At 52.4% G+C, this 27,215-nt stretch overlaps 2 protein-coding genes across 5 annotated transcripts in view; one reads left to right on the top strand and one right to left on the bottom strand.

The window, feature by feature from the left end:
- Positions 1-14,411, top strand: part of Arhgef18 (Rho/Rac guanine nucleotide exchange factor 18) — a 102,075-nt gene extending 87,664 nt beyond the window's left edge. For 2 of the 3 annotated variants that reach the window (XM_028857341.2, XM_037198402.1), the window contains 12 exons: positions 689-765; positions 3,739-3,917; positions 4,601-4,689; positions 6,601-6,786; positions 8,895-9,032; positions 9,398-9,528; positions 10,092-10,148; positions 10,240-10,287; positions 10,396-10,866; positions 11,467-11,800; positions 12,648-12,773; positions 12,854-13,020. In XM_028857341.2, the coding sequence (XP_028713174.1) occupies positions 689-765; positions 3,739-3,917; positions 4,601-4,689; positions 6,601-6,786; positions 8,895-9,032; positions 9,398-9,528; positions 10,092-10,148; positions 10,240-10,287; positions 10,396-10,866; positions 11,467-11,800; positions 12,648-12,773; positions 12,854-13,020 (2,003 nt within the window). Of the gene's footprint in view, positions 1-688; positions 766-3,738; positions 3,918-4,600; positions 4,690-6,600; positions 6,787-8,894; positions 9,033-9,397; positions 9,529-10,091; positions 10,149-10,239; positions 10,288-10,395; positions 10,867-11,466; positions 11,801-12,647; positions 12,774-12,853 lie in introns of all 3 variants that reach the window. The other variant, XM_028857340.2, reaches the window with a different exon arrangement.
- Positions 14,412-16,917: 2,506 nt separating this feature from the next.
- Pex11g (peroxisomal biogenesis factor 11 gamma) lies at positions 16,918-26,635 on the bottom strand. Of its 2 annotated transcripts, none has more exons than XM_028857382.2 (5): positions 26,459-26,635; positions 23,530-23,718; positions 22,075-22,253; positions 18,280-18,342; positions 16,918-17,547 (listed from the first exon to the last, which is right to left on the bottom strand). In XM_028857382.2, exons 1-5 carry the CDS (start codon positions 26,516-26,518, stop codon positions 17,310-17,312), a joined length of 729 nt encoding a protein of 242 aa, XP_028713215.1. In that variant the 5' UTR covers positions 26,519-26,635; the 3' UTR covers positions 16,918-17,309. The 2 variants fall into 2 exon arrangements, with proteins under 2 accessions (XP_028713215.1, XP_037054298.1); XM_037198403.1 differs by having other exon boundaries at positions 26,443-26,510.
- Between the last annotated feature and the right edge of the window lie 580 nt (positions 26,636-27,215).

Below are 27,215 nucleotides of genomic sequence, written 5' to 3' on the forward strand. Positions count from 1 at the left end.
ATCTGGCACCTCTAGGCACTGCGAGCACTTGCACACACATGCACAAAACCACACACACACACACACACGCACGCACGCACGCACGCACGCACACATATTTAAAAATAAATCCTTAAGCCAGGCAGTGGTGGTACACACCTTTAAGGCAGAGGCAGGCGGATCTCTGCGGTCGAGGCCAGTATGGTCTACAGAGTGAGTTCCAGGACAGCCAGGGCTACAGAGAGAAACCAAAAAGAAAAAAAGAATACTGAAAGAACTGAAGGGCACATGGGAGCTCTAGCTTGAGTTCTGACGTTCTGAGTGGGAATGCCTCAGCATTCATTGACACCGAATCTCAAAACTCAGGGACTTTGTGGAAAGCGGGGAGTTAGAATGGGAACTTCTAGGAACAAGAGGCTGAAGCAGGAGCTGGAGAGATGGCTCGGGGTTAAGAGCACTGGCTGCTCTTCTGGAGGACCTGGTTCAATTCCCAGCACCCACATGGCAGCTCACAACTGTCTGTAACTCCAGTTCCAGGGGACTTGATACCCTCACATAGACATACACGCAGGCAAAACACCAATGCACATAAAAATAGATAAATCTTTTTTTAAAAAAAAGAGGCTGAGGCGTCGTGGTGCTTAAGCCCTCATGAACCTTTCTGTGCATGTGAGCTCTGAGACACTCCCCCATGTGCTGGTCTCTGCAGATGTCCTCGCTGTCCTGTTGACTGACGTGCTTTTGCTGCTGCAAGAAAAGGATCAGAAGTACGTCTTTGCTTCTGTGGTACGTGTCTAACATCTTCATGGGTCCTGCTTGCTGGGACCGTGTGGTGGGGGGCCCATGGAGGGGGATGTCCAAGACAAGACATGGAGAGGAAACACAGATAGGAAAACATACTGAGAGTCACCCTGTCTTCATGTCCTTCCAGACAGAATAGAATGAAGAGAGAATGAGAACCTGTCTTGCTCCCTGGTGTGGCCCTGGTCCTCATTGAAAGGTCTCAGGTGGGAGGGCCTCAAGGGGGACACTGAGGTCAGTTGTCCTTGGGTGAGAAGTTTATTAAAAGATTAGTAATGCCATAGCATACGGCAGCATGGAAGGGCTCTAAACAGTTAGACTCAAGGCAGAAAGGGGACCATTCTTTGTAGGTATGAGAGGAGAGAAGCCGGTTCACAGAAGGTGTCTCTGATCTCTGGGTGCCAGAGAGAAGAGACAGAATTCCGGGGTGGGAATACGCTACTCTGAGCAGGTGAGAGCAGTGAGGAGGGGCACGTCTCGTTGAGAACGTACTTGGGGAAATGAGAACGGCATCTGTCAATCTCCTGGAGTGGCACCCGGGGAGTCTTTACTGACTCGGAGACAGTGCCTGTCTCTTCCCGGAACAGCTGGGATGCCAGAATCTGCTCTGAGGATGGAGATGGAGAGGGCTGCAGGCGGGCCTAACTTGAGCAGTGTCTGCTCCGGGGATAAGCACTTCCTTCCCGGCGTGCCCGAGGAGCCGTTACAGATTCACACCCACATTCTCTATACTGGAGTGCAGAGAGCTGGCCTATAGCGATGAGGCTTGGGGAAGAGGGAAGCTCCTCGGTCATTATCCAAAAATCCTCCGTCTTCCTAGCTGCCCAACATCCCTGGGTACTCACAGGCCCCGGGGTCTGGCCAAAAGAACCTTACCCTGGTGAATGGATGTTGAACATACTGGTCTGGCAAATGGCGAAAGGCCTCTTCTCTGGGGGTCTGTGGAGAAGGGGGTGGGGGCAGGGAGCAGAAGGAAGGGATCTAAACTGAGTGTACATGGCACACTAATAAAACCCCTAGTTGGGATTTGCACCATTTACACAGACAAAAGCCAAAGGACACAAGACCCATAGGTTCCACATCATGACTGTCAGCTGCCCAGTCCCTGAGGAAGCCTGGCGAGTAGCCATGCTCTCCACGGGGTGGGCATCAGAAAAATGAGAGAAATGGGCAAGGGGAGTGAGGAAAGGTGGCCCAGAGGGAAGGAATGTGGTGTGAGACCCCAAAACACCTGTGTTCTCAGCGCCAAGTGTTAGCTCAGGACTGATGTGAAAATGAAAGAGGATCCTGAGCCCTCCCGATGCAGATTGTCCTGTAATCCGAGTGAAGGACAGCAGTCTCTGCGGGGGTGGAGATGCGGCCACAGCAGGGGCAGAGAGGGAGCCCTGGAGCTGGAAGAGTCTGTGGATCTGACAGCACCTCAGGAATTCCCCGTCCCTCGTCACCCTGTCCCATCTTCCCGTAAACTGGGTCAGACTGTTCTGTCACGACAGCTGTCCCCCTTTGGCCCAGCACCCCTCTGTCTCACAAGACGCAGATGTCACTGTGATGGCTGTGTGCCCCACCCCACTATCAGGAGACTTGGGGCGTTGATAGACTTGAGCTTTCAGGAAACACGCAGACACCGTCATCTTCCTAGTCCCTCTTGTCCTCCTGCCCCTTTTATGAATTCTCCAGATGGATCGCTGTGTATCCCAGATCCTGTGTCACAGGCGAGACATAAAGTGACCTGCCTTGGTCTCCAGAAATGCAGGGGCGAGGCAACCACAGTCACCCAATGTTAACACGCTCAGGAGTTCTTACACAGAAATGTGCACACTCAAAAAGAAAAATCATCCAAGCGGGCTTAATCGCACACACTTGTCATCTCAGGGTTTGTAAATTCAGGGCCTCATATCACCCAGGTTGGCCTGGAACTCACTGTTTAGCTGAGGCCAGCCTTGAACTTCTGAACTTCCTACCTCCAAGTCTCAAGTGTTAGGGTGATAGGCCTGGGACTCTCCACCTCACCCAGTCTTAGAGTCCTATAAGGATACCAATTCTATTGAGTTGGACCACTAGAAAGACAAATCTTGTTAAAATGATTATATCTGTAAAGGCCCTGTCTCTACACACCATCACTTTTTGAGGTACTTGGGCTTAGAATCTCAGTATATGAATTATAAGAGGGTCTGGACAATTTAACTCACAATACTACTTGAGATGGGCCTTTTCGGGCCAGCAGGTGGCTCCGTGGGTAAAGATGCTTGATGACCCGAGTTCAATACCCAGAACCCACATTGTAGAAAGAGAGAACCAACTCCCACAAGTTGTCCTCCGATCTCCACAGGTGCACCATGCATGCATGTGCACACACAGGCATGTGTGTGTGCTCGCTCTCTCTCTCTCTCTCTCTCTCTCTCTCTCTCTCTCTCTCTCTCTCACACACACACACACACACACACACACACACACACACACACATGTTAAAATATTAATAACAAAGAAGAGATATGCCCTTTGCTGGGCGTGGTGGTGTACACCTGAAATCCCAATACTTGGGAAGCTGAGGCAGGATTGCTGTAAACTGAGGCCAGCAGGGTTTCACTGTGAGTCAAGGCCCCCAAAAGCATTAAAAAGAATACTAAGATATCAGTTAAATAGTCTCCAATTAGTAAACCGTTTCTGCTTTGTGCTGGCATGACAATTCACTCCCCAGGACCCACATGACACAGTAGGGTGTGGTGGCACACACGTATCCCGCGCTGGGGAGGCAGATCCCTGAGGCTCACTGGCCACCTGCCTCGCCTGCTTGGCGAACTTCAGGCCAATGAGAAACCACGCACCTGAGGAATAACAGCCGAGATCACCATCTGCCTTCCACGTGAATGCATATATACACTGGAGTGGGGGCAGGGTCCACGGTGGCTTGGATATAGCAGGACAACAGTTAAGTTTCTGTCACCTTCTCCCATGCAGGACTCAAAGCCACCCGTCATCTCTCTGCAAAAGCTCATTGTGAGAGAAGTGGCCAACGAGGAGAAGGCCATGTTTCTGATCAGCGCCTCCAAGCCAGGGCCAGAGATGTATGAGATCTATACCAGTTCCAAAGAAGACAGGAACACCTGGATGGCCCACATCCGCCGAGCCGTGGAGAGGTGAGCCCAGGTTGTGATAAGTGCATGCCTGTAACCCCAGCACTTGATGTAGTAGAGGCAGGGGGATCAGAAATTCAAGGTCATCCTTGGCCAGAGTACATTCAGGTCTATCCTGGGATGCATGATGCCTTGTCGGTTGTTTTTTGTTTGTCTATTTAAAAAACTAACAGCAGTGATGGCACACACTTAATACCAGCACTCAGGAGACAGAAGCAGGTGGATCTCTGAGTTCTAGGCTAGCCTGGTCTACAGAGGGAGTTCCAGGACAGCCAGGCTATACGGAGAAACCTTGTCATGAAAAACAAACAACAACAAAACTGAGTAATTCAGGAGGGGATGCAGGTCAGTGGAAGAGCCTTTCACAGCTAACACAGGCCCGGACTCAGTAATCCTTTCATAATTACGTTTCTTTATCGGAGAGAATGTGAGCCGTGGCGTCGTGTGAAGGTCAGAGGACAACTTGGGGTCATTTCTCCTATTATGAGTCCTGGGGACTGAACTCAGGCACCGAAGCCACAAGAGGGTGTCGGATGTCCTCTGTCACTCGGCCTAGTCTGCTGAGACAGGGTCTCTTGTAGATCTGGGGCTCCATTATCCCCCCAGCCATCTCACCAGCCTGCGCTGGCTGATGTCAGGACAGCTAGCCCACGAGACACTGACGGTACTGTCCCCTTTCCCCGCAGCTGTCCTGATGAGGAGGAGGACCCTTTCAGCGAGACTGAGGAGAGGAAGATGACTGAAGCCCGCACCATGAGACTCCGGGACTTTCAAGGTAGGAGGGGTCAGCATTGTGGGCAGGTCCCTCTTGTAACCCGTGGACCCACATCAAGCTTATGCCACTTTATCGGGGTTGAATGCACAATATCACCCCTTTGACGAGTTCAGGGAATAAATGAATGAATGAATGAATGAATGAATGAATGAATGGTTAAAAATAAAACATCACAATAAAAATGAGTAAATGGAGCTGGGCATGGTGGCATATTCAGGAGGCAAAGGCAGTGGGATTTCTGAGTTCAAGGCCAGCCTGGTCAACAAAGTGAGTTCTAGGATAGTCAGGGCTACACAGAGAAACCCAGTCTCAAAAAAACAGGGTTTTTTGTTGTTTTTAGTTTTACGTGTATGGACAGTGGGCTTTTTGCATGTATGTCTGTGCACTGTGTGCATGCAAATGCATGCAGAGGCCAGAAGAGGGAGGTACAGGCAGTTGTGAGCCACCCTGTGGATGCTAGGAATCAAATCTGGGTCCTCTGCAAGAACCACAAATGTTCTTAACCACTGAGCCATCTCACTAGCCCCAAGACTTATAAACTTTGAGGCTGAGGCAAGAGGATTGATGGGAATTCAAAGCCAGCCTGCATTGTACAGCTATTACCAGGTGAACTAAGAATATACAGCAAGACGACGTCTCAAAAACAAGAAATGAATTAGTTCATGACAACCCTATTTTCTGGGCTGACAGGATGGCTCAGCAGGTAGCGATAGCTGGCCACCAAGCCTGGAGCTAACATTAGAAAGAGGACCAAGTGCAAGCTGTCGCCTGACCTCCCATGCAGTCCACGGCACGCTTGCCATGTGACACACCAATAAGGAAATAAGTGTTTAAAACAACCTCCGTTTTCTCATAGAAAATTTAAGAATTATTTTTTTTTTTTTTTAGTTTTTAAGCTAGATGTAGCTTACACCTATAATCCGTGTACTTGGAAGGCCAAGGCAGGGGGATCTGCAGCCTGAGGAAGAGTAAAATCCTGTCTCAAAAAAATAAACCAGGGGCTGGAAAGATGATCCAGCAGTTACGAACACTTGCTGCACCACGTGTGGGCCAGAGTTCTGACCCAGCCCCCACATAACCAGCCAGATGTCCTGTGCACACCTGTAACCCAAGGTCTGAGAAGTGCAGAGACAGGAGGATTCCAGGATTTACTGGCTTACAGCCCAGCTGAGAAACAGAGCCTCAGTTTTAAGGAGAGATTCTGCTTCAAATGAGTAGACAGAGTGATAGAGAAGGACACCTGACATCATCTTCCGGCCTCCACGCATGCACACAGATGCGTACCCAAATACATTCATGTACACTCATACACAAATAAACGTGGGTTTTGTTTTTTGTTTTTTTTGGGTTTTTTTTGTTTTTTTGAGACAGGGTCTTTCTCTCTCTAGTCCTGGCTGTCCTGGAACTCACTATGTAGATCAGATATCCTCCTGGCTCTGCCTCCCAAGTGCTGGGATTAAAGGTGTGCACCACCATGTCCAGCAAATAAATCTTTAAAAAAAAAAAACCTAGGCTGGCAGGATGGTTATTGGGTAGACACTTGGCTGCCAAGCACAGTGACCCAAGCTCAATCCCAGATTCCACAGAATGAAGAGAATCAACTCATGTAAGTTGTCCTCTGACCTCCACACATGTGTGCCCACACATATACACAAATAAATAGATGTAATGAAATTTTTTAATTAAAAAGATATATTGTCCTTCAAGGCTCTCTGTCTCCTGCCTGTCTGCACTTAGCGGCCATTTTGGTGTTCACGCGGGAATGAGAGGAGGGGTCAGAGGACAGGACCACACTGTGAAGCTGGTGGTGTTGAAGGGAGGATAGGGGTGCGCCTTTGAGGCTACAGGCCAGCCCGGGGCCACCTCACAGCCTCACAGCCTGGCTGACTGCCACCTCTGGGTCCTCTGTAGAGCGGCTGAGCCTGAAAGACCAGCTGATCGCCCAGAGCCTCCTGGAGAAGCAGCAGATCTACCTGGAGATGGCTGAGCTGAGCGGGCTGGACGAGTCACCCCAGTGCCGAGGCCTCTTCCGAGGAGGCGGGGACCCTGCTGAGACCCTACGGGGGGAGCAGATTCTCAGATCAGCCATGAGCGAGAGTAAGTCAGCCACCCCCTGTGGTATGTTATGATATTATAAGGGTGGGCTGCACAGGGGACCAACACCAGGCCCAGGACTCCCCGTGGCAGACCTTACCCAGGACCACGGTCATTTTGCTTTTCTGTGATCCGGCATGTGCGCGAGCGCTACAATTCAGCTATGCCTAACTCCTTTAAGCACTTTCTTTGGCAGTCAACAAACACTCCCTGGGTGACCTGGTCAACCTCAGAGGTCCTGGGTGACCTGGTCAACCCCAGAGGTCCCTGGGTGACCTGGTCAACTCCAGAGGTCCCTGGGTGACCTGGTCAGAGGCTGGGACCTGGCCAACCCCAGAGGTCTCAAGTTGACTCAGGGTTAGGGCTGTGGCTCTGTTGGTAGGGTCCTTGTGCAGCGTATGTGAAGCCCTGGCATCCCAGCACTTGGGAGACTGAGGCAGGGGGACCGAAAGTTCAAGGTTATCTTTAGCTCCATAATGAGTTTGAAAGACTTGTCTTTAGGGGGGAAACATAAAGCTTGGGCCTAAGAAATGGCCAGCAGGTAAGGGTGCTAACCCCCATGTAGACAGCCTGAGTTCCATCCTAGAGATCCACGTGATAGAAGGACAACTCATACAAGTTGGCATGTGTGCTGTGTCATATGTGTGTGCACTCACACACACAATAAATAAGTAAAAATATAATTAAATTTTCATAATAAAGTTCCCTGATACAGATCCTCCTTTTCTGGGATGGCCCGCAGTAATATCCTCAGGAAAATGCATATACTCTTCGAGCCACTTTGAGGGACTTCTGGAGTCCAGAAATGCACCTCAAACTTGGGCCAGAACCCCACCTCTAGCTCTAGCAGGGTGCCAGGCATTACAGCCATGGTGTAAACCACTGGGTACATATAACCCACTGTCTCCACACACATTCTGTCCTGACCATGCAGAGACCTTTCTGCAAGGGGAACACAGGATATAACAAGTGATACAGGAGCTCCTAACAGCACCATTGCAGCCACCGGGGCCCCATGCTGTCCGGCAGGGTGGGCAGCCAGTGTTTAGTGGCTCTCTTCCATCAGGGAGTCAGACCACTCAACCCCTTGCCTGCACAACTTAGCAAAGGCCCAATGGGTGTTTTGCTCCCTCCAGCCACATCTGCACTGTCCATCCACCTCTGCCTTCTGAGGCCGGCCATTGTCCTCAGCCTCCAATGACACTCACAACATGGGTTGGGAATGCTCTCCCTGCCTCTTGACCTGGCTAGAGACTTTGGATGGTAGAGGGTCATTGAAGGGTTTGTAGCCTACCCTTACCCCGGTGGGCAGCCCTCCTGTCCAGCTCTCATTTAACATTGTGTCTGCTACTGGATCTAGGTAGGGTCTGGTACATCACATCTCTAGGCCTGGCTTGGGGCCAAGATTGCAGCAGGCACCCTGACAAGCTGGAGAGAAAAGTCACGTGTTTTTTTTTTTTTTTTTTTTTGAGGAGACATGAACACACACATCTTCACCCCAGATAGGGAACTGATGATAGAGCAAAGTAACAATAACACCAGTCCAACTTGGTGAGCCAGTGAGTTTGCTGGGGTCACTTACGAGCAGGGGTGAGGGATTACTTACAACTTAAAGGCAGCTGCTGCACTGAAAGCCACCCCAGCACAGGTGACAGTTCATGAAAACTGGGACCCGGGAGCTCTCTTCACGACTTGCAGGCGAAGTTGGCCGAACAGGTTGGAGAGTCTCTTTTCCCTAGCAGTCCGTTCTGTGTATATAACTTCTGGTAAGTTTCAGGGACTTCCTGAGATTTGTTCATTGTTGACTTCCTGAGTCTTAACATACCTCCCTTCAGAACTTCCTGAATCTTACGGAGCCTGCCTCCAAGATGGGTTATTTTCAAACCCATTGGCTGCCCCCGAGGATGATGGCTCAGGATGGGGCTCCATTGTTAGAGTGCTTGCCTAGAACTGGGTTCTGTCCCCAGGACTGCCAAAGCCAAGGTAATAGTGTATACCTGTCATCCCAGCACTCGCTGCCACGCTTGTCCTGACTCAGGTCTGGGTTCCCTGCTGCCCCTGGCATCACCCCCACTGCCTGTTAACTCATGTCCCCCACCTCTTCCTCACAGTTGAGGGCATCCAGAGCCTGATCTGCCGGCGGCTGGGCAGCACCAGTGGCCAAGTGGAGGAGGGAGGTGTGTCTGCAGGCCTGCCTCGGAGGGCTGAGACCTTCGGGGGCTATGACAGTGTGGGCAGCCCCAGCAAGAGTAAGTACGTCACCACCTCCCTCCAAGGCTGTGCCCCACGTCACCACCTACCTCCAAGGCTGTGCCCGGGAAGCTCCTGAGTGGCAGTGTCCTGACAGTGTGATTTCTTGAGTTTTTGGTTGTGAGCCTCGGCCTTTAACAGCCGAGCTCTTTCTCAAGCATTAGGGGTGTAACTCCTGAAAACGGTCCTCAGCGCTCTGGGTGTTGTGGGCTCTGTACTACAAAGCCAGGGCTCTGCAGCCGGCCTCCAGGAGCACGCTCCCCTGTATTCATGACATGGTAGGGTCTGGGCGAAGAGGAGGGGAGAGGATCCCAGACCCTGTGGGGTTTATAGCATCCTCTTGTGATCACTTTGGGGTCTCTAGGTGGCAGCTTTAAAAAGAAAATGTGCAACAATGACCTCAGGCCCCAAGACTGGCAGGGGCCTGCTAGCAGCCCAGATCCCACATCCTGTGACAGCAACACCCCCGGTGGCTGTGAGGAATCGCCACAAACGGTAAGTGACTTCTGGTAACTGACAGTCCAAGTCAACATAACCGCACTAACATGACAGCCTTCAAAATGAATCTTGCAGACCCCTGGGAATGGCAGGCAGTGACTGGGAGGGAGGCGGAGGAGAGAATGGGCACATTGGTACCACAGGCTATGCAGGGTGTCGTAACAGCTGCCCACACTCTTGCTTTCACTGGCTCTTTCCTTCCCCTTCGACGCCGCATACCCAGTACCTGCCCATTGTTGCCGAGGTCCCCAGAGGCGAAGGCCACCTGTCCCTAGCTGTATCTGTGGCTTGAACTGGACCCTGTGTCTGGTGTGGCCACGTAAGCTTCACGTCCAAGCCCACCCTACTCCAGAGCTGGACATCGGCCACCCACCCACCTCCCAGACGTCTCCAGACTCTCGGATTGGCGTACGTTAGATGGCCATAGGACTTGTACCTGCACAGTCACCGCTCAGCCCCGGGTCCTTTCTTTTTCCCAGACCAAGAACATGTCTCCTCTCACAGTGAGCTGTGGTGGTTTAGGTCAGTCCCATTTGATACGATCGTCCTCTTCTTCCCAGGTGGAGATGCCCAGCACAGAGAGTAGCTCATGTCTGCCCACTGTCCTGGAGTCAGAGGTACTGCCCCGGTCCATCTCCCCCAGGGACGGCGTGCCCACATGCCCCGTGTACTGTCATCAGGTAGACCAATGTGGCTTTCTCTCTGCAGCTGGTCCACCGGGTCCAGACACTGTCGCAGCTGCTTCTTAGTCTCCAGGTACCTGCGGCATCAGAGAGGGGACTGGCTGCTGCTGCCTCTTGCTGGTTGGCTGGGTCTAGCCAAGGGCATGACATTCATCAGCCCCACCCCTCTCCCTGTTCCTAGGCAGTCATCGCCCAACAGGACAGCTATGTGGAGATGCAGCGAGTGGCCATCCAGGAGCGCGAGAAGCAGTTCCGGCTGCAGTCAACACGCGGCAACCTGCTCCTCGAGCAAGAGCGGCAGCGCAACTTCGAGAAGCAGCGTGAGGAGCGGGCGGGCGTGGAAAAGCTGCAGAGCCAGCTGCGCCAGGAGCAGCAGCGCTGGGAGCGGGAACGTGCACGCCAGCAGCAGGAACTGGAGCTGGCGGGCGCGCGCCTGCAGGAGCGAGAGGGCGAGGCGCGCCAGCTGCGCCAGCGGCTGGACGAGGAGCGCACGGAGCTGGAGCGGCAGCGCCAGGCCTACCAACACGACCTGGAGCGTCTGCGCGAGGCCCAGCGTGCAGTGGACCGTGAGCGTGAGCGCCTGGAGCTGCTGCGCAGATTCAAGAAACAGAACACTGCACCGGGGGCCCTGCCCCCAGAGGTGCTGGCAGAGGTGAGCGAGCTCTGAGCCCCAGGACAGCCAGGGTTACACAGAGAAACCTTGTTTGGGGGGGGGGGGGAGTGTAGTGGCAAAGGCCGTCATCCTAGCATTCAAGGGGTGGAGGCAGGAGGATTAGAACATCCTTGGCTACATAGCAAGTACAAGGCCACTGTTAAAAGGAGCACATGCCTTTAACCCCAGCACTCAGGAGGCAGGTGGATCTCTATGAGTTTCAGGCCAACCTGGTCTATGTAGATGTTCTAGGACAGCCAGGGCTACATAGAGAGAGACCCTGTCTCTAAAATAAAGTGTCTTGTGAGTAATCCAGATATAAATTGTGTGGCCGTATTTGTGTGTGAGCATGTATATGGCTCAGTGTGACAGTGGATGTACACAGACTGGTGTGTTTCATGAGTTGTAAATCACCAGAAGCACTTGAGACTCAAGCAGAGCTCACAGAATGCAGACTGCACCTTCCCAGCGGGGAATTGGACCCAGAGCTGGGTGGGCAACACCCATTCATCTCCGAGCACTTACCAGCTGGGTTTGGTCCCCGTCCCCCATGCCCCGCCCCAGGCTCGGCAGTGATGTGCTACGTCTTCTGTTACTCAGGCACAGCCCACAAGCCACCCTCCCAGTTTCAATGGGGACGGACCAGAGGGGCGCTTGGCCCTAGCCAAAGCACCAGGGACCCAAGGGAGCCTGCTGCTTCCTGGCACGGGGCCTGAGTACATAGAGCGACCTGAGGCGGCCCGCTGGGACAGTGTCCCTGCGGAGAGCCGGCCAGCCAAGAGCGATGTGCCCATCCAGCTGCTCAGTGCCACCAACCAGATTCAGAGGCAGACGGCCGTGCAGCAGCAGATCCCCACCAAGCTGGCCGCCTCCACCAAGGGCAGCAAGGATAAGAGCAGCAAGAGCAGAGGTTCCCAGCGCTGGGAGAGCTCAGGTGAGTGGCACCCCACCCCACCCCGAGCTCAGGGACCCCAGAGCATCCAGAGAAGGCGCACCCGCCCCCAGTGGAGCCGCAGAATTGAAACGACGGACCTCGGACAGGGAGCCAGCCAGCCCAGCTCCAGTGTGGGCAAGCTCTCCGTTGCCCAACTGCATGTCAGTGCTGTGACAAAACACCCCAACAAGAGGCAACTTAGAGAAATGGTTTATTTTAGCTCACAGTCCAGGTTTCAGTCCATCCTGGTGAGGACTCAAGGCGGCAAGAACGTGAGACGGGCTCAGGTCCACAGTCGGGAGACCGGGAAATAAACGCGTGTTTGACTGGTGCCCAGCCAGCTTTCTCATTCTCGTCCAGATCAGGGCCAAATCTAAGGAATGGTGGAGCCCGCTTTCGGGCTGGGTCATTCATGCTGATTAAGGCAAACAAGACAATCCTCCACAGACGTGCCACCGGTCACCCTGACGTAGACAGTCCTTCGCTGAGACCTTTGTCCCAGGCTGTGTTGTTGACATAGTTAACCATCATGCCCATTTACTTAGAAGCTCACAGCTGGGACACAGGACAAGCACCAGGCACTGTACCCAGGGTCTTTGTCCCCTCCCCATAGAGATTCCCCATCCCCTGGTGACACAGAGTGTATTGTGGGATGGGAGTCCATGTCCTAATGATTATGGGAAAAGGGTGTTTGCTTGGAAGCCACACCCTTCTCCCATCCCAACATTGTGTGACTCTGTGCCACCTTTCAAGTGCTTACTTGGCTGCCCATGGGGAAGTACAGGTAGGGGAGGCCTGCTTCCCACCCAGACGGCCGCGTCCAGCTCAGGCACCTCCCCTCTTCCAGCGTCCTTCGACCTGAAGCAGCAGCTGCTTCTCAACAAGTTCATGAGCAAGGATGAGAATTCATCACGAAACCGCCGGTCCCTGAGTCCCATCCTGCCTGCTACCCACGGATCTGCACCTGCCCCAGGTGAGCCTCGCCACTGGGCACAGGGGCCACCCACTGATTGTGGTGGCGTCTGACACCAGTGTGCCCCATCTCTCTTCCAGACCCCTGCTTTCCAGCCCCAAGTCCAGCCCCAGCTACCACGCCCCCTGAGGCCTTCTTCAAGTCCGGAAGCACGTCCCTGCCACCTGCATCCCCAGGCCCCTCACTGCCAACCACACCACTCACAGCCAAGGACGAAGTTGGCAAGGAAGATGTCATCTTCTTCTGAGGGGACCATTGCCCCAAAGCAGACCCCTCTCTGTCCTGATAATCCTTTATGTCTCTGGGGATCCCACGGGTGACTGTTACTGTCTGGCCCTCCCCTTCCCCTGCCTGAGCACACCCAGGCACTTGCTCACCTGAGGTTGCCCTGTTGGTGTCTTGGGTCTCACAGCTCTCTGTAGAATTAGTGGTAAAGTCTGGGTAGCCTCTTCCACCTTTTTATATATGTACGTGTAAACAAAGTTCTTTTAAATTGAAGGTCGAACTCCAGCTAAACCACAGAGCTGTTTTAATCCAGACGTAGACAGCACAAAGCTGGGGGGCCAGGAGACAAACACAGGAGGGTCAGAGAAGACCCAGGGGCAGGTTCCATAACCCCCAGAAATCTCTGGGTTGAGCTGAGTCATTAGGTTCCAGAAGGCACTAGAATCACCCCGAGTCCAGTGAATCGCCTCCTCCAAAGCAGCAATTGATGCTGGCCACAGAAAGCCTTGACCAGTAAGTGAACTGGGCAGACCATGGAGCAATGGACTGAGTCTGTGGGTTCAGAAATCAATCTGAAGAGGGGCACCTACCATGTCCTCGCATCCGCCCATCTGAGACACAGAACTCTGGGTTCAGCAGGGCAGCACATATCCCAGACAGACAGTGTTTGATCCCTGTGAAATAAGCAGGTTTTCCCTGGTCTTTTCTGTGTCCTGCCAGAAAGGCAGAAGTCTGGTCAGTGGCTGATCTGGTCTGGTTTCCAGGGCTGGGCACCCATAGGCTCAGGAGGTGACCGGGGGTGTGGTGACCAAGAGTCCGACAGCTGGTGGACAGCAGCGTGCTGACCCTGAAAGTGGTGGTGTCTAGTGACTTCAGAGAGCCAGGAGTGGTGGCTTGTCATCTCTGTGGTGTCCAGAGTGTATATCCATCTACCAGACCTCATCCGTGCCATGTTGCTAATCAGTGTTTTGTGCTTTTTTTGTACTGAGATGTAGCAGAGCACTTTAGGAAAGCTGTTTTTAAGTTCCCACTTGGTGAAGAGAACATTCCAGGACCCCGCCCCTGACACCATGATTTTTTGGACTTAGAAGGTGGCCCTGGGTAGGGTTTATCACATCTGCCCGGTGGCCAGGTGTATCTTATCCGTGTTCTGCACACAGTAGAGCAATGTTTTCAGTGTATCTGTCACCAGCAGCCAATGTTCCTCCTTGTTGGATCTTGTTCATAAAGCTGGTGAGCCAGCAGCATCCCCAACTCTGAGAGTGAGTGGCATCCCTTGTCAATTGTGACCGTGATCTTTGTCTACCCCGTGATTATTTTCACAGTGATAACAGAGCATCCTGGCCATGGGGTATTCTGGAATCACCCTAGAACTTATGACCAGATTCTAGCAATAAAAGTATCCAAAGGATCTCAGGTGGAGCAGACCGTCTTTGGGGTTGGGAACGGGAAGAGGGAGCTGTCTGCGGCTGGGGATTTTGGTGACAGGGAACATGAATGTGGAAGGGCAAGTGGATGCTATGGACACATGGGTGTGGTTCAGTTGGTAGAGTGCTCACCTTGCATTCGTGAAGCCCTGGATTCTATCACCAGTTTAGCATGGAAGTGCACACTTGTAATCTCAGCACTCAGGAGGAGGGTGTAAAGGATCAGAAGTGTGAGGTGGGGCTGTGGGTAAATGCAAATGTGAGGGCCTGAACCCAGGTCAAAAATCTGATACAGAAGCATGCCTCTGGAATCCCAACACTTCTAGGATGGGAGGCAGAGACAAGAAATCCCTGGGAATGCATTGGCCAGCTAGCCTAGTGTACACAGCAGCAGACAAGCTGCTGGAGCCTGAGGTGGTCCTCCGACCTCCCCACAGCATGCCTGTATTCACACATACACTCTGTTTAAGCACTTGGAGCTGGAGGGATGGTTCAGTGTTTAAGAGCACTGGCTGCTCTTAGACAGGACCTGGATTTAATTCCCATGCTGGCTCCAAACCATCTGCAACTCCAGTTCTAGGAAATCCACCCTCTTTCCTCCATGGCACCAGGCATGCGTATGGTACACATACATACACTGGGGCACATACACGAGTAAGTCTTTTTATGAAAAATAAGGTTTAGTTGGTTATGGTGGCACACATCTTTAATGCCAGCACTCAGGAGGTGGAGGCCAGCCAAGGCTACGTAGTGAGACCCTGTCTCAAAGAAAATAAGTTTCAAGCATCCTTGACTACATAGCAAATTCAAGGCAGCCCGGCTCACATGCAGCGTTGTCTCAAGCACAGAATAAATAAGCAGCGGTTGGGGCTGGAGCTCAGTGGTGATGGACTTGGCTAGTAAATGTGAGATCGTAGTTCCATCCCCATCTAGAATCACTGGACAGCTCAGCTGAGCCTTTTCTGGAAGTGTCTGGCCTTATGTTCCCTGTCTGTACCACATGTGGTTAATGTCCAAGGCCGCCTCACCCCAGGCTTGGACCTCAGGCTCAGCTTCTGTCTTCCTGGTACCCTGACTAGGTGAGGCACTGCTCTGTGGGCATGAGCTCAGGTTTAAAGTAGGGAACAGATACCAGGATGCCAACATGATGCCCTTGAGAGCTAGGGCAGGTGGGACCACCACAAGGACAGGAGCCCGATCCTGGCCACCCATGAACCCTGCACAGATGCTCCACAAGTGAGAGGCTGGAGTGCTCTGTTGGGGCTCCTCTTGTACCCCACTACCCCAAATGGTCCCAGCATCCCAGCGGTTCACAAATACCTGTCTTCTTTGTAAAACCAAAGTTTCTTGAACTTCTGGCCAACACCAAAAGGGTAGGGGGTTGGGGCCATTGTATCTTGACAGTAGAATACTTCTTGGCTCATCCATCACTAGTACCAAAACTTAGGGGGTAGGGGAAAAAATTCAGAGAAGGGGGGGGGATAAATTTCGGCACTTGGGAAGCAGCCTGACCTAGGTAGCAGGGCTGTCTCAGAACACGCACAAAAGGTTGGTATCCTGTAAAGTTGAAAGGTAGCTGTATCTGGTCTCCAAGGCTGGGCCCAGCACCCTCAAACATCCTTCTTGGCTTTCAGATTAAAAATCATCGGCCAACTGGGCGGTGGTGGCGCACGCCTTTAATCCCAGCACTCGGGAGGCAGAGGCAGGCGGATCTCTGTGAGTTCGAGGCCAGCCTGGTCTCCAAAGCGAGTTCCAGGAAAGATACAAAACTACACAGAGAAACCCTGTCTTGAAAAACAAAAACAAAAACAAAAAAAAAATCATTGGCCAGGCAGTGGTGGCAGTGGTGGTACACACCTTTAACCCCAGCAGCATTCAGGAGGCAGAGGCAGGTGAATCTCCGTGAGTTTGAGGCTAGCCTGGTCTACAAAGTGAGTTCCAGGACAAGCTCCAAAGCTACAGAGAAATCCTGTCTCAAAAAACCAAGAAAATAAAAACAATCATACATGCGGACCGGTGAGATGGCCTCTGGGTAGAGGTGCTTGCTGCTGAGCCAATCCCCCGGATTCACGTAGTGGGAATAGTGGAACATACACTAAAACGTAATAAAAACTTAAACTGATTTAAAAAAAAAAAAAAAGGCATTTTGATATAGGACACAAACCCACACATCTTCAGAGAGGCCAGCAAGCATGGCCCGGCCACAGCTTAAATGGGCCTCTGTGGCCCTCGACACCGTAAGATGCCATGATGGTATGACTGTTCTCTGCTTAGGTGTGGCCTGAAGGCAGCAACACAGAGTTTCCCTCCCAGGCCTGGGCACAGTGAGCAGAGGTCGGTCAGATCCTCAGAGGCCAGCGGGCTGAGGGAGTCCTGAGGGGTGGAATTGAGATGAGCCGTTTCTCACTTAATGTCCCATGCACCTGTGTGAGCAAACCGTGTAGCTTAGGCCTAGAGGAGGGAAGGCCAGCGTGATGACTCCGATCACCTCATACAGACTGGCACCATACCAAGATGTTTAATAGGCACTCCAGTGTTCCAGCTTCCCCAAAGCCCGACCCCAGGCATGGCATGTCTCTCCCATTCACCTTCAGGTAAGCCAGCAAGTGGGAGGTTCTAGCAGAGTCGTCCAGGGACTTCGAGAGCCTGGCCTTTGCTCTGGGAGTCCTGGGGTCCTCCTCATGTGCCTCCCACTCCCCAGAGAAGCAGCTTCCCCTGAAGCCCTAGCTAGGACCTGAGATCTACCAGCCCTTTTCCCACCCCACCCGGGAGACAGCTACTGGAGTACACAATCGTGGAAGCAGCCCTGGCCAGTGGTTCCCACTCTGGGAATCTGAGCCCCCTGTGGAGCCCCACAGTGTCCTCCACCTGCCACTGCAGGGCCTCATCCAGAGCTGCCTGCCTCAGCTGTGCCGCCAGCCCTGGCAGCCTGATACATGCTGAGGAGCGAGGAGATGGTGCCCATGAGGCCCACCAGCCAAGGAGGGAAGCGGCCAGCCCACAGGACACCTCGGGGCAGCCAGTGCACGGCGTTTGCCAGGTCAGCCAGGTTGCTGAGGAGAGTTAAGACCTCTGACCACATCCTTGCCTCCATGGCCCTCCGCTTGCTCCTGGGCAGCTGGCTGTGGGAGAGAAAGAGGAGGGAGCCGCTCATTGCCTGCCCTTCCCATGTCCCCCAGAAAGGAGCAGGCAGAGTGGCCCACAGCCGCAATTCCACGCCTTCTTTCCAGGATCCCTGGGCATGTGTAGGGCTGTGGGCATTGTCCTCATCACCCACCCTGCCGTGGGATGAAGCCAGGAAGGCTCAGCCTGTAGTCCTCATTCTAACAAGCCTGTTTCCCTACCTGGGAAAGGTACTACTTCCCTCCCAGAGACTAAAGCAATGCTTTTGACACACACACACACACACACACACACACACCGTTTATACCCACCCTTTTGTAGTGATCTATTGCTGAACCTTTCAGCCAACGGGGTTGTTGACCACTGCCTCTCCTCATATGTGGAGAGGTGGGAGGGTCATTGGACCTTCAGCTGACATATTCTAGTTGCTTCCTTCTGCCTTAATTGCAAGAGGTGCTATGCAGCCGTGAGGAAGTTGTCATCCATGCTGGGGTAAGATTTTCCCATGATACAGCTGTTTGGGGGTCCCCCACACTCCCGCTGTTTGGTTCCACAAGTTGGACTCTGACTAAACCGTACTTTAGTTCGTTGCTGATGTCCCATGAGGCATGGCAGACATCTGTTTTCAGCTTTCCAGGGAAAGGGTTTCCACGTCAGCCCTGCAGAGGTCAGCAGGGGCATGGCTGACAGAAGTGCGCTCGGCACCCTGCAGGAGAAGGTAGGATGGGTACCTGGTGAAGGTGCCTGTGAGGCTCCACAGCTTCTGTCTTAGCTTCAGTGCTGTCCACAGGGACCTGCAATACAGAAGACCGTAGGGATTGCCCTGCCGGAGCAGCCTGGCAGGCTGGGGAGGAGCGGGTCAGCTCTCCACAGCAGCCAAGGCAGCAAGAGCCCCCACGGCCTTCAACCTAGGGAACTGAGACCGGCCACCCGCCATACTTGGCCAGCAGTGGTCCTGCTCGCAGCCTCCTGCACAGAGCTGCAGGCTAGCTGCGCCTTGGGGGAGAGACTTGTCGCTTTTAGGGGTGAAGGCTGGGGTTCTGCCCTAGTTAGCTTTAATTGTCAAACTGAGTTAGCCTAGAGTCACCTGAGAGGAAAGCCTTGACTGAGGGTCAGATTAGCCTGTGGGCATATCAGGTCACGTTATTAACTAGAGAACGGAGGAGGCCCTGAGTGACAGGAGTCGTAAATATGTATTGTTGACTCAGCACGGCCATGTCAAAGACTGCAATGCCTTAGTCCCGCGTGAGTGGCAACGCCTCCCAGGGAGAGAGAGGCCAGAGGGATGGATGGCAAAGGTTTCCTAGAGGATCCGAGTGTGATGACTGGCCAGTGTGTACAGTAACTAGCTACCGCAGCCGCCTCCTCACAGATGTTTAGTCTGAGACTGCTGCCTACAGGCAGTTCTTCTGAGACTATCTGACCCCCGCCTCTCCCCCTGGAGCGCACGTAATGAACTGAGGTTCCTGGGTGCAGCCAGCAGTACGTGCAGCGGTAGATGCCTCCACTCCATGGAAGTGCGCACACCCTGCCCAACCTCAGCTTTGCTTTTCTCTTTCTTCACTCTTTTGTTTTTGTTGTTGTTGTTGTTGTTGGTGGTTGGTGGTGGTGGTGGTGGTGGCTGGATGATTTTGTTCTTGAGACAGGATCTAACTATGTAACTGGCTTCCCTGAAACTCACTATGTAGACCAGAGTCCCAGCTTTTCTGTCCATGTACCCAAGTCTCTGTCCATTCTTTAGTGTCACTGTCCTTTCCTCACTCCCTTGGCCTCCCTGGTCAGGGTTCCAGATCCAAACTCTGCAGGTCATGCAGTGTTCCTCCATGGCTCTCTGCCTTCAGTTCCTGCTCTGACTTCCCTCAACAATGGACTGTGACCTGGAAGTATAAGCCAAATAAACCCTTTCCTTCCCGAGTTGGTTTTAGTCAGAGTGTTTTGTCACAGCAACAGAACGAAGTTAGAACAGGTTCTCATGTAGCACAAGCTGGCCTTGAACTTGCTGTGTAGGATGACCTTGAACTGATCCTCGTGCCTCTACCCCCTGAGTTCTGGGATGACATGCATGTGCCACCACGTCTAGTTTATACAATGTTGAGGGTGGAAAGCAGGGCCTTGTGCATGCTAGGCAAGCACTTTACCAACTGAACCACATTCCGAGCCCAGGAGGGACTTATGACTTAACCCACATCCCACCAGAATGGACCATGCTGTAGACCTGCCCAGTGCTCGGAGACAGCCAACAGTGTGCATGGGGATGGAGACAAGCTTGATGGGACCTCAGAGGTCAGCGGAGGTCAGCAAGAAACCGTGGTCATGAAAGGACATCTGGATATTGCCTAAGCCTGTCAGAGGAGGACATACCCAAAGGCTGGGAAGGGATTATCAGAGCCAGGCCTGGTGGCACGGGCCTATTTTCCCAGCTTCTTGGGAGGTTGAAGCAGGAGGATTCAAATTCAAGGCCTGCCTGGGATACTTAATGAGGTTCTATCACAAAAAGTAAAATTAAGCTGGGTGGTAGTGGCACATGCCTGGGAGGCAGAGACAAGCAGATCTCTGTGAGTTCGAGGCCAGCCTGGTCTACAGAGCGAGTTCCAGGACAGCCAGGGCTACACAGAGGAAACCCTGTCTCAAAAACAAAAAAAAAGTAAGAGGAGGAGCTGTCAAGATGGATCGGCAGGTAAAGGCCCTTGCAGCCAGGCCTGTTCCCTAGATTGGATCCCAGTATCACTGGATAAAGGAAATAACTGCCCGAGTTGTCCTCTGACCCCTGTACATGTGCGCATGTGCACACACACACAAGTAAATGAAGTCAATAAATACAAAGGAAAAAGTGTAAGAAGAGGGCTGGAGAGAGAACCCTTCACAAATCAGTGCGGAGGGACCTGGTGCTCACTGGACAGCCGACGTAGTGAGTTAGTAAGGCCCAGGCCAGTAAGAACAGAAAGAAGAAAAAAGGGTGGAGGGCTGGCAAGACGACTCAGCAGGTAGAGGTGCTTGCCACCAACCTAAGGACCTGAGTTCAGTCCCCAGAACCCACATGGTCCAGGGAAAGAACCAACTTCTGTAAGTCATCCTCTGAACCCCACATGTGCCCTACAGTGCACACATGCCCCCCCACACAAATAACTAAAAGAAATTTAGTTAAATAATAAAAAATGTAAAAGGGGGATGAGTAATGGCTTCTGAGGTTGACTTCTGGCCTCCACACACTCACACATACAGGCATAAAAGCAAAGAGAAATAAACAAGTAATTAAAAAGAAAAGCAGAGAGGCGTATGGAAAATGGCCCTGTGGTTAAGAGTACTCGCTTACAACCATTGGGGCTTTAGTTCAGACCCCAGTGCCCACATGGCAAGCTGGGCATGGAACCCCAGTGCTAAGGGTGGGAGAGCAGAGACAGGGTCATTGAGGCTCGCTGGCCGTGAACTAGCCAAAACACAAGCTCTGGGCTCAGGCCAAGACACCCCCTCAAAGGAAACGGCAAAAAGGGTGACAGAGGACATTCTGTGTCTCCACCTGGCCTCCGCCAGGCACACACACCTACTACATTCACACACAATCAATTAGCAAACCCATTTTTTATGAGACTGGAGAAGGGACTTGGTGGTCAGGAGCAAGTGCACTGCTCTTGCAGAGGGTGGATTCCATTCCCAGCACTCAGGTTGGGCAGCCCACGACTGCAGGTCACTCCAGCCCCAGAGACTCCAACACCCTCTTCTGGCACAGGCACTACGCTCATGTGCATGAAGCCATGAACATAATTGAAAACAAAACCTTTCTTTAAAAGCTTTCAAAAATAAATACATCTTTTAAGAGAGAGGGAAAAAGAGGAGAGAAGGGGCGGGAGGTGAGGCTGTCAGAGGCAGAGAGAGACTCTAAGACTCTGGGGTGCTCGCTTTGAAGGAGGAAGGGGCCACAAGCAAAGGGATGTGGGCCCTCTAGAACTGAAAAAGGCAGGAGTGGAAACGCTGTGGAGCCTCCAGGGAGGGACCAGCCTTGACCCACCTGGACTTTACCCTATGAAATTGATTTCAGGTTTCTGACCTCCGGCTCTGTAACAGATCTGTGTTGTTTTAAACAGTACATTTGTGTCCAACTGTTACAGCAGTTACCTCACCAGAAATAAACACGGAGGGTCAAACGTGTGTGTGTGTGTGTGTGTGTGTGTGTGTGTGTGTGTGTGTGTGTGTGCAGACACTGCTCAGTAGCTGAGACACTGGCTGCTCTTACAAAGGACCTGGGTTGGTTCCCAGCACCCACACAGCAGCTCACAGCTATCTGTAACTACAGTTCCAGTGGATCTGCCATCCTCTTCTAGCTTCTGTGGGCACTGCACACACACGATGCACAGACGTGTGCAGGCAAAACCCATACACAGAAAAATTAAGGAAGGAAACTCCAATATGTGAAGACTTGCCCCCTCTTTTGAGCCTCCTAACAAAACATGTAAGGGTTGGCACCCCAGCTTTGCTGAGGTAACACCACTTGGGGACTTCTGGTGTTCCCCCTGACAGATGTCACATACCTGACAACTCCAAGGAGTAGAGAGAGAATCCAGAGGGCTGTGCTCAGTGTCCACCACCGAGCAGAGTCCACATGGAGGACCTTGGCATCGGCAGCCCAGGCGACATGCTCACAAGGGTAGTAAAGCTGGTCAGCCATGTTACTCAGGACAGACAGCCATCGGATGAAGATGTCCTCCTCCTGTGAAACCAAGTGGTGGGGATAGGCCTGCAAGTTAGACAACTCAGGCAATAGAATTATCTGGAAAGCTGTCAAAACCCCAAGCCCTACACCAACTGGGATAGACACCAAAGGTTTGTTGTTGCTGTTATTTCATTTTTATTTATTTGTGTGTGTGTGTGTGTGTGCATGCATTCTTGTGCGTGAGTGTGTGTGTGTGTGTGTGCATTCTTGTACGTGAGTGTGTGTGTGTGTGCACACATTCTTGTGCGTGAGTGTGTGTGTGTGTGTATATGAGGTGTGTGTGCACACATTCTCGTACGTGAGTACAGGTGCATGCTTCCCACAGCACTCGGGTGGCAGTTGGAAGACAGCCTCCTTCCTTCCGTGCCTTCGATCTTGATTGAGGCAGAGTCTCTTGCTTTCTGACTCCGCTCACCAAGCTAACTGTCCTTCTGGGGAGTCTCCAGTCTCCACTCCCACCCCCCTGAAGAAATGCTATGATCACAGATGGCACATTCTGTGGGTTCTAGAGATTTGAACTCAGGCCCTCACAAGCACTTTAAGCTGCTGAGCCTCCTCCACAGCCTGCATTGTTTTTTGAGACTGTGTCTCTCAGGTCCTGAAGTTTACTATACAGGCTAGGCTGACTGACCAGTGCATCCCAAGGCCCCTCCTGTCTCTGCCTCTACAGCACTGGGATCACAAGCACGAGCCACCCCACTTAGTTTACAGGGCTTTGGAGACTCACACTCAGCTTCTCAGGTTGCACAACAGGCATTTCACAGACTTACTGACCATCTCCCCAGCCCAGGTCTCAAGCCCCACATCCAGCTGCCTCTGCCTCTCAAGTGCTAGGATTACTACTGGAAGCCCCCACCCCTGGTTCAGGGGCTTTTAAAAAGTGTGTGTGTGTGTGTGAGTGTGTGAGTGTGTGTGTGATGTGAGTGTGGGCATGCAGGAGGAGGCCAAAGGACAACTTTTAGGAGTAGGTTTTCTCTGTCCACTGTACGTTCCAGGGACCTAAACTCAGGTGATCAAGTTTGTAGAGCAGCATTTTTACCTGCTGAGGTTGGGGTGTGGCTCAACAGCAGAGCCCCTGCCTAGATCCCCCCACTGAGAGGCAGCGTGGGTTCTTAGCAGTAAAGTGCTTAAGGAACATGTACAAGGCCCCAGTTCCATGGCCAATAACAAGATCACCCAATAAGCAGCCCTTAAAACACGCACTGAGGCCATTGCTCCTAGCTCCTCAGGAAGGTCTAGCCCCCTCTCCCCACAGCCCCACCAACCCTGTTACCTCTGTCCCCAGGCCATACTGTTTCGTGTAGACAAACATGGCCGGGTCATCAAAGAGTCGCAAGACAGTCCTGCAATGGCTGAGCTGGGCTGACACCACCAGCAAGCGCCTTCCCACGTCAGACCTGCTGGGACATTGCTCCACTAGGACCCCACCGACGAGCTGGCAGCAGTAGCCCAGCGTCCGGATCTGTGGGAGACCAGAAGCAGTTACCACAGTCCCCACCGCGGCCTGAGCTGCAAGCCCCACCACACCCAGCCATGGGCCCTCAGGACGGACCCTGGAGAGGGTTCTAAGAGCTGCCAGGCATGGTGGCTCAAGCCTGTACTTCTCAGGACTTGAGAGACTGAGGTAAGGGAATCACCCATAAGTTCAAGGCCAGCCTGGGCTATTGAGTGAGATCCTATCTCAAAAAAAAACCCCAAAAGTTCTAAGAGTCAGCAAACTTCCAACCCAAACTGAAAGGTTTTGTTTGTGTCTTTTGTTCCCTTCTTTTGGATGCTGAGGCTGGGTCTCACTCTCACCTCACTCACCACATAGCAAGTCACTGTCATCCCCCTGCCTCAGCATGCCAGTGCTGTAATAACAGGCATGAAACACTTTACCTGGCTACAAACTGAAAGTTTCTTTCTTTCCTTTAAAGTTATAACTTTATGGTGGTTGTTGTCGATCTGAGAGACAAGGTCTCCTGTGGCCTAGGCTAACCACTGTCGGCGGTCATGATTAGAATCGCTAATCATCCTCCTGCTTCTACCTCCCACGTGCTGGAATGAGAGGTGTGCAACGTTTGGAACACACGGTGCTGGGGTGAACCCAAGGCCTCCTGCATGCTAGACAAGCACTCTACCGATGCCCCAGGCTCTCAAGAGGTTCTCTTAGATGGGAGCGGGACATCAAAATCCATAAAGTGCCACACAGCCAGGTGTGGTGAGGTACACCTGTCATCCCAGTGCCAGGGGAGCTGAGGCAGGAAGACACGCAAGTTCAAGGCCAGCCGGGGCTACCTAAGACCCTGCTTCAACAAAGAGAGAAGAGAAGAGGGAGGGGAGAAAGAAGACTTGCCATGGAGAGTCCCACAGGAGCGCTGGCTCGTGTTACCAGTGGTCGAAATGGCAGGGACAAAGGAAACAGAACTATTTCCGTCTCCTGGGTTCTCTTTTGCCCACAGGCAGGGCACCAGGCTGAGAGAAAACTTCTATTTGCCCTTCCTGGCCTAGCCAAAGCCTTAGCTGGACTGAAGGAACAGTCTAAGCGACAAAATAGTAATTTGCTTCAAACACTTTAGAGAGAAGGAAGGCATTCAATAAGAGACTTCGGTCACTGAGATTCAGCAGGCTCACCACCCTTGTATCTTTGTTTCTTTTGTGTTTGAGACGGTATCATGTAGCCCAAGCTGGCCTTGAACTCCTTATCTTCCCTCTGTGAGTGCTGAGATCACAGGCTTGTGCCAACATATCTGGTTTATTCGGTGCGGAGGATGGACCTCAAGGCTTCGTCTATGCTAGGAAAGCACCGGGCTACAGACCCAGCTCTTTCATTATTTCATTTGCTTGTCAGAAATCACTGCTTTCAAGCTGTGTGTGGTGATACACACCTGTCATCCCAGCAACTTGGGAGGCTGAGGTAGGAGGATGTCATGTAAGACACCAGCCTGGGTTACATACTGAGTTCCAGCGAGGCCTTGCTTCTATTGATTATAACTCCTTTTCAGCTTGGCTGTAATGGGGAACACTGTAATTTAGATGTCCAACTTAGGAGAGAAAGGGGTTGAATGTAATCGTGGAGCCACCAGTAATGTCTGCCTATAAGGAACTGGTCAGGAAAGCTATGCCTAACCTCAGAAGCCTAAGTGGACCAAACCAAAATGCTCAAGTGGATGGAATTTTACTGTTACCAAAATATTCCAGATGCAGCACCAGCTTTGGAACATCCAAAATCCCCATGTGAGGTGTCTGTGGCAACTCAAGACATATATAGTGGCTAGGCAGATACTAAATGTCCAAATTCAGGGATCTGATTGGTATGGCTGTCCATCCAAGAAACAATCTAAGTGACCAGCTACAGTGGATCGATTCAGAGTCGTCATGGCTAGGTCCTGGAAGTCTGGCCACATTTGGCTGAGATGAACCAAGTGCCCAACTGGAGGGGATTCTGTCATAACATGAACGTTCAGCTACAGGGAAGCCATGTGACGCGCTAAACCCTATTTGAGGTTGCTCCTCCAACCCAAGAACACTGGTGACTTGGTGAGATCGTGGTCATTATTTGATTCAGCAGGGCTGGCCTGGCAGGTTTGACCTCAGATGTCCACACTAGATGACAGTGTTTGTGACTGATCTGGACGAGGACCAAGGCACTAGCTAGCAAGCTAAAAACCAACTTAGTAGGTTTTAGCTTACATTCCTAAAGCTAGCCCCCAAGGTCTAGTCCCTTATTCGGCCACTTCCTCCAGAGGCTGACTATCAAAGTCCAGCTATCAGAGTATTGAAGTTCAGCAATCAAAAGCCCCCTCCAGCTGCCCTAATTAGCATGCCCAATTAAAATCAAGCACCTCATCCTAACACGGGGGTTTTCCTTTAACCCTTATAAACTGCCATTTGCCTCTGGGCCACCTCTGTCTCCTCTCTATCCAGAGGCGGTCAGTCCTCTGTCCCGGCAGGACAAATACTCCTCCCCCCTCCCTATTCCCTGCCCCTCTCCCTATTCCCTGCCCCCTCTCCCTCGTCTCTGTCTCCTGTCTTTGTCTGTTTTCCCTGCCCTTTGTCCTCCTGGGGTAAAGAAATCTTTGTGCTGAGAACTTGGTCTTGGGGTGTGTTGTACCGACTCCGGTCCCTTTAGGAACCCCTCTCTGCCCTCAGTTTCCCTGTCTCTGAGCTCTGACCAAACTCCAGGTCACTCCGGCCCAGCACGGACCCAAGCCTCCTCTCACCAGGCGGTCCCGGCCCCTGTACGACTCCAGCGAGGAAGCCAGACTGTTCAGCAGCGCCATGGCAACTCGATCATGACGCCACCAGGGGCGGGGTCCAAACTCCTTCCGGAAAGGGTTGACGGCTGGCGCAGGCGCAGCAGCGGCCCTTTGTCCCAGGACTGGCGCCTTGTCAGCGTGCTAACCTGAACCCAGAGTGCAAACGTATTGCTGCTACGTGTGCACTCCCTGCCCCCGGCACGCAGAGTGACCTTCACCCAGAGTGAGCCTGTTGCAATCCGCTCCACGGCTGCTCAGGCTGCTCCACAAGCAAAATGTTTCAAAATTAATCATTGTCCACGCTAAAAAAAAAAAAAAAAATCCAAGCAAAAGCATGTGTCAGACCCACCCAAAAGGGATTTCTCCTTAAAAGCGGGCTGCACTTGTGGCCTGCTTTATCGGCTTCTGTAGTGAGCATGTGTGACCGGTGTACTCTCACAACAAGGCATCTTGATTGTCATTTTCTTTGAGGAGGATCAAGTTGTTTGGTTTTTAGATTTTTTTTTTAGGACCTCCTGTAGCTCAGGAGCTATCCTCGAACTCACCATGTACTCAGGCTGGCCTTAAATTGCTGACTCTGTCTCCCGAATGACAGGCATTTGACACAAGGCTGCAAGGCATCTCTAGACGTTATTAGAAGAAAATGAGCTGGGCATGGCGACACTAATCCCAGCATTCAGGAGGCAGAGGATCTCAGTGAGTTCTAGGCCAGCCAGATCTA

The sequence above is a fragment of the Peromyscus leucopus genome, chromosome 23, assembly GCF_004664715.2.
Source record: "Peromyscus leucopus breed LL Stock chromosome 23, UCI_PerLeu_2.1, whole genome shotgun sequence".
NCBI classification, from domain to species: Eukaryota; Metazoa; Chordata; class Mammalia; order Rodentia; family Cricetidae; genus Peromyscus; species Peromyscus leucopus.

What these genes read in the sequence shown, in the direction of transcription:
- Pex11g (XM_028857382.2), bottom strand. Translation starts at nt 26,518, where the DNA reads ATGGCGCTGCTGAACAGTCTGGCTTCCTCGCTGGAGTCGTACAGGGGC. An exon ending in CTACTCCTTGGAGTTGTCAG is followed by an intron (nt 18,343 to 22,074) that starts GTATGTGACATC and finishes TCTGTATTGCAG; the next exon opens with GTCCCTGTGGACAGCACTGA. An exon ending in CTCACAGGCACCTTCACCAG is followed by an intron (nt 17,548 to 18,279) that starts GTACCCATCCTA and finishes TCTCTCCCACAG; the next exon opens with CCAGCTGCCCAGGAGCAAGC.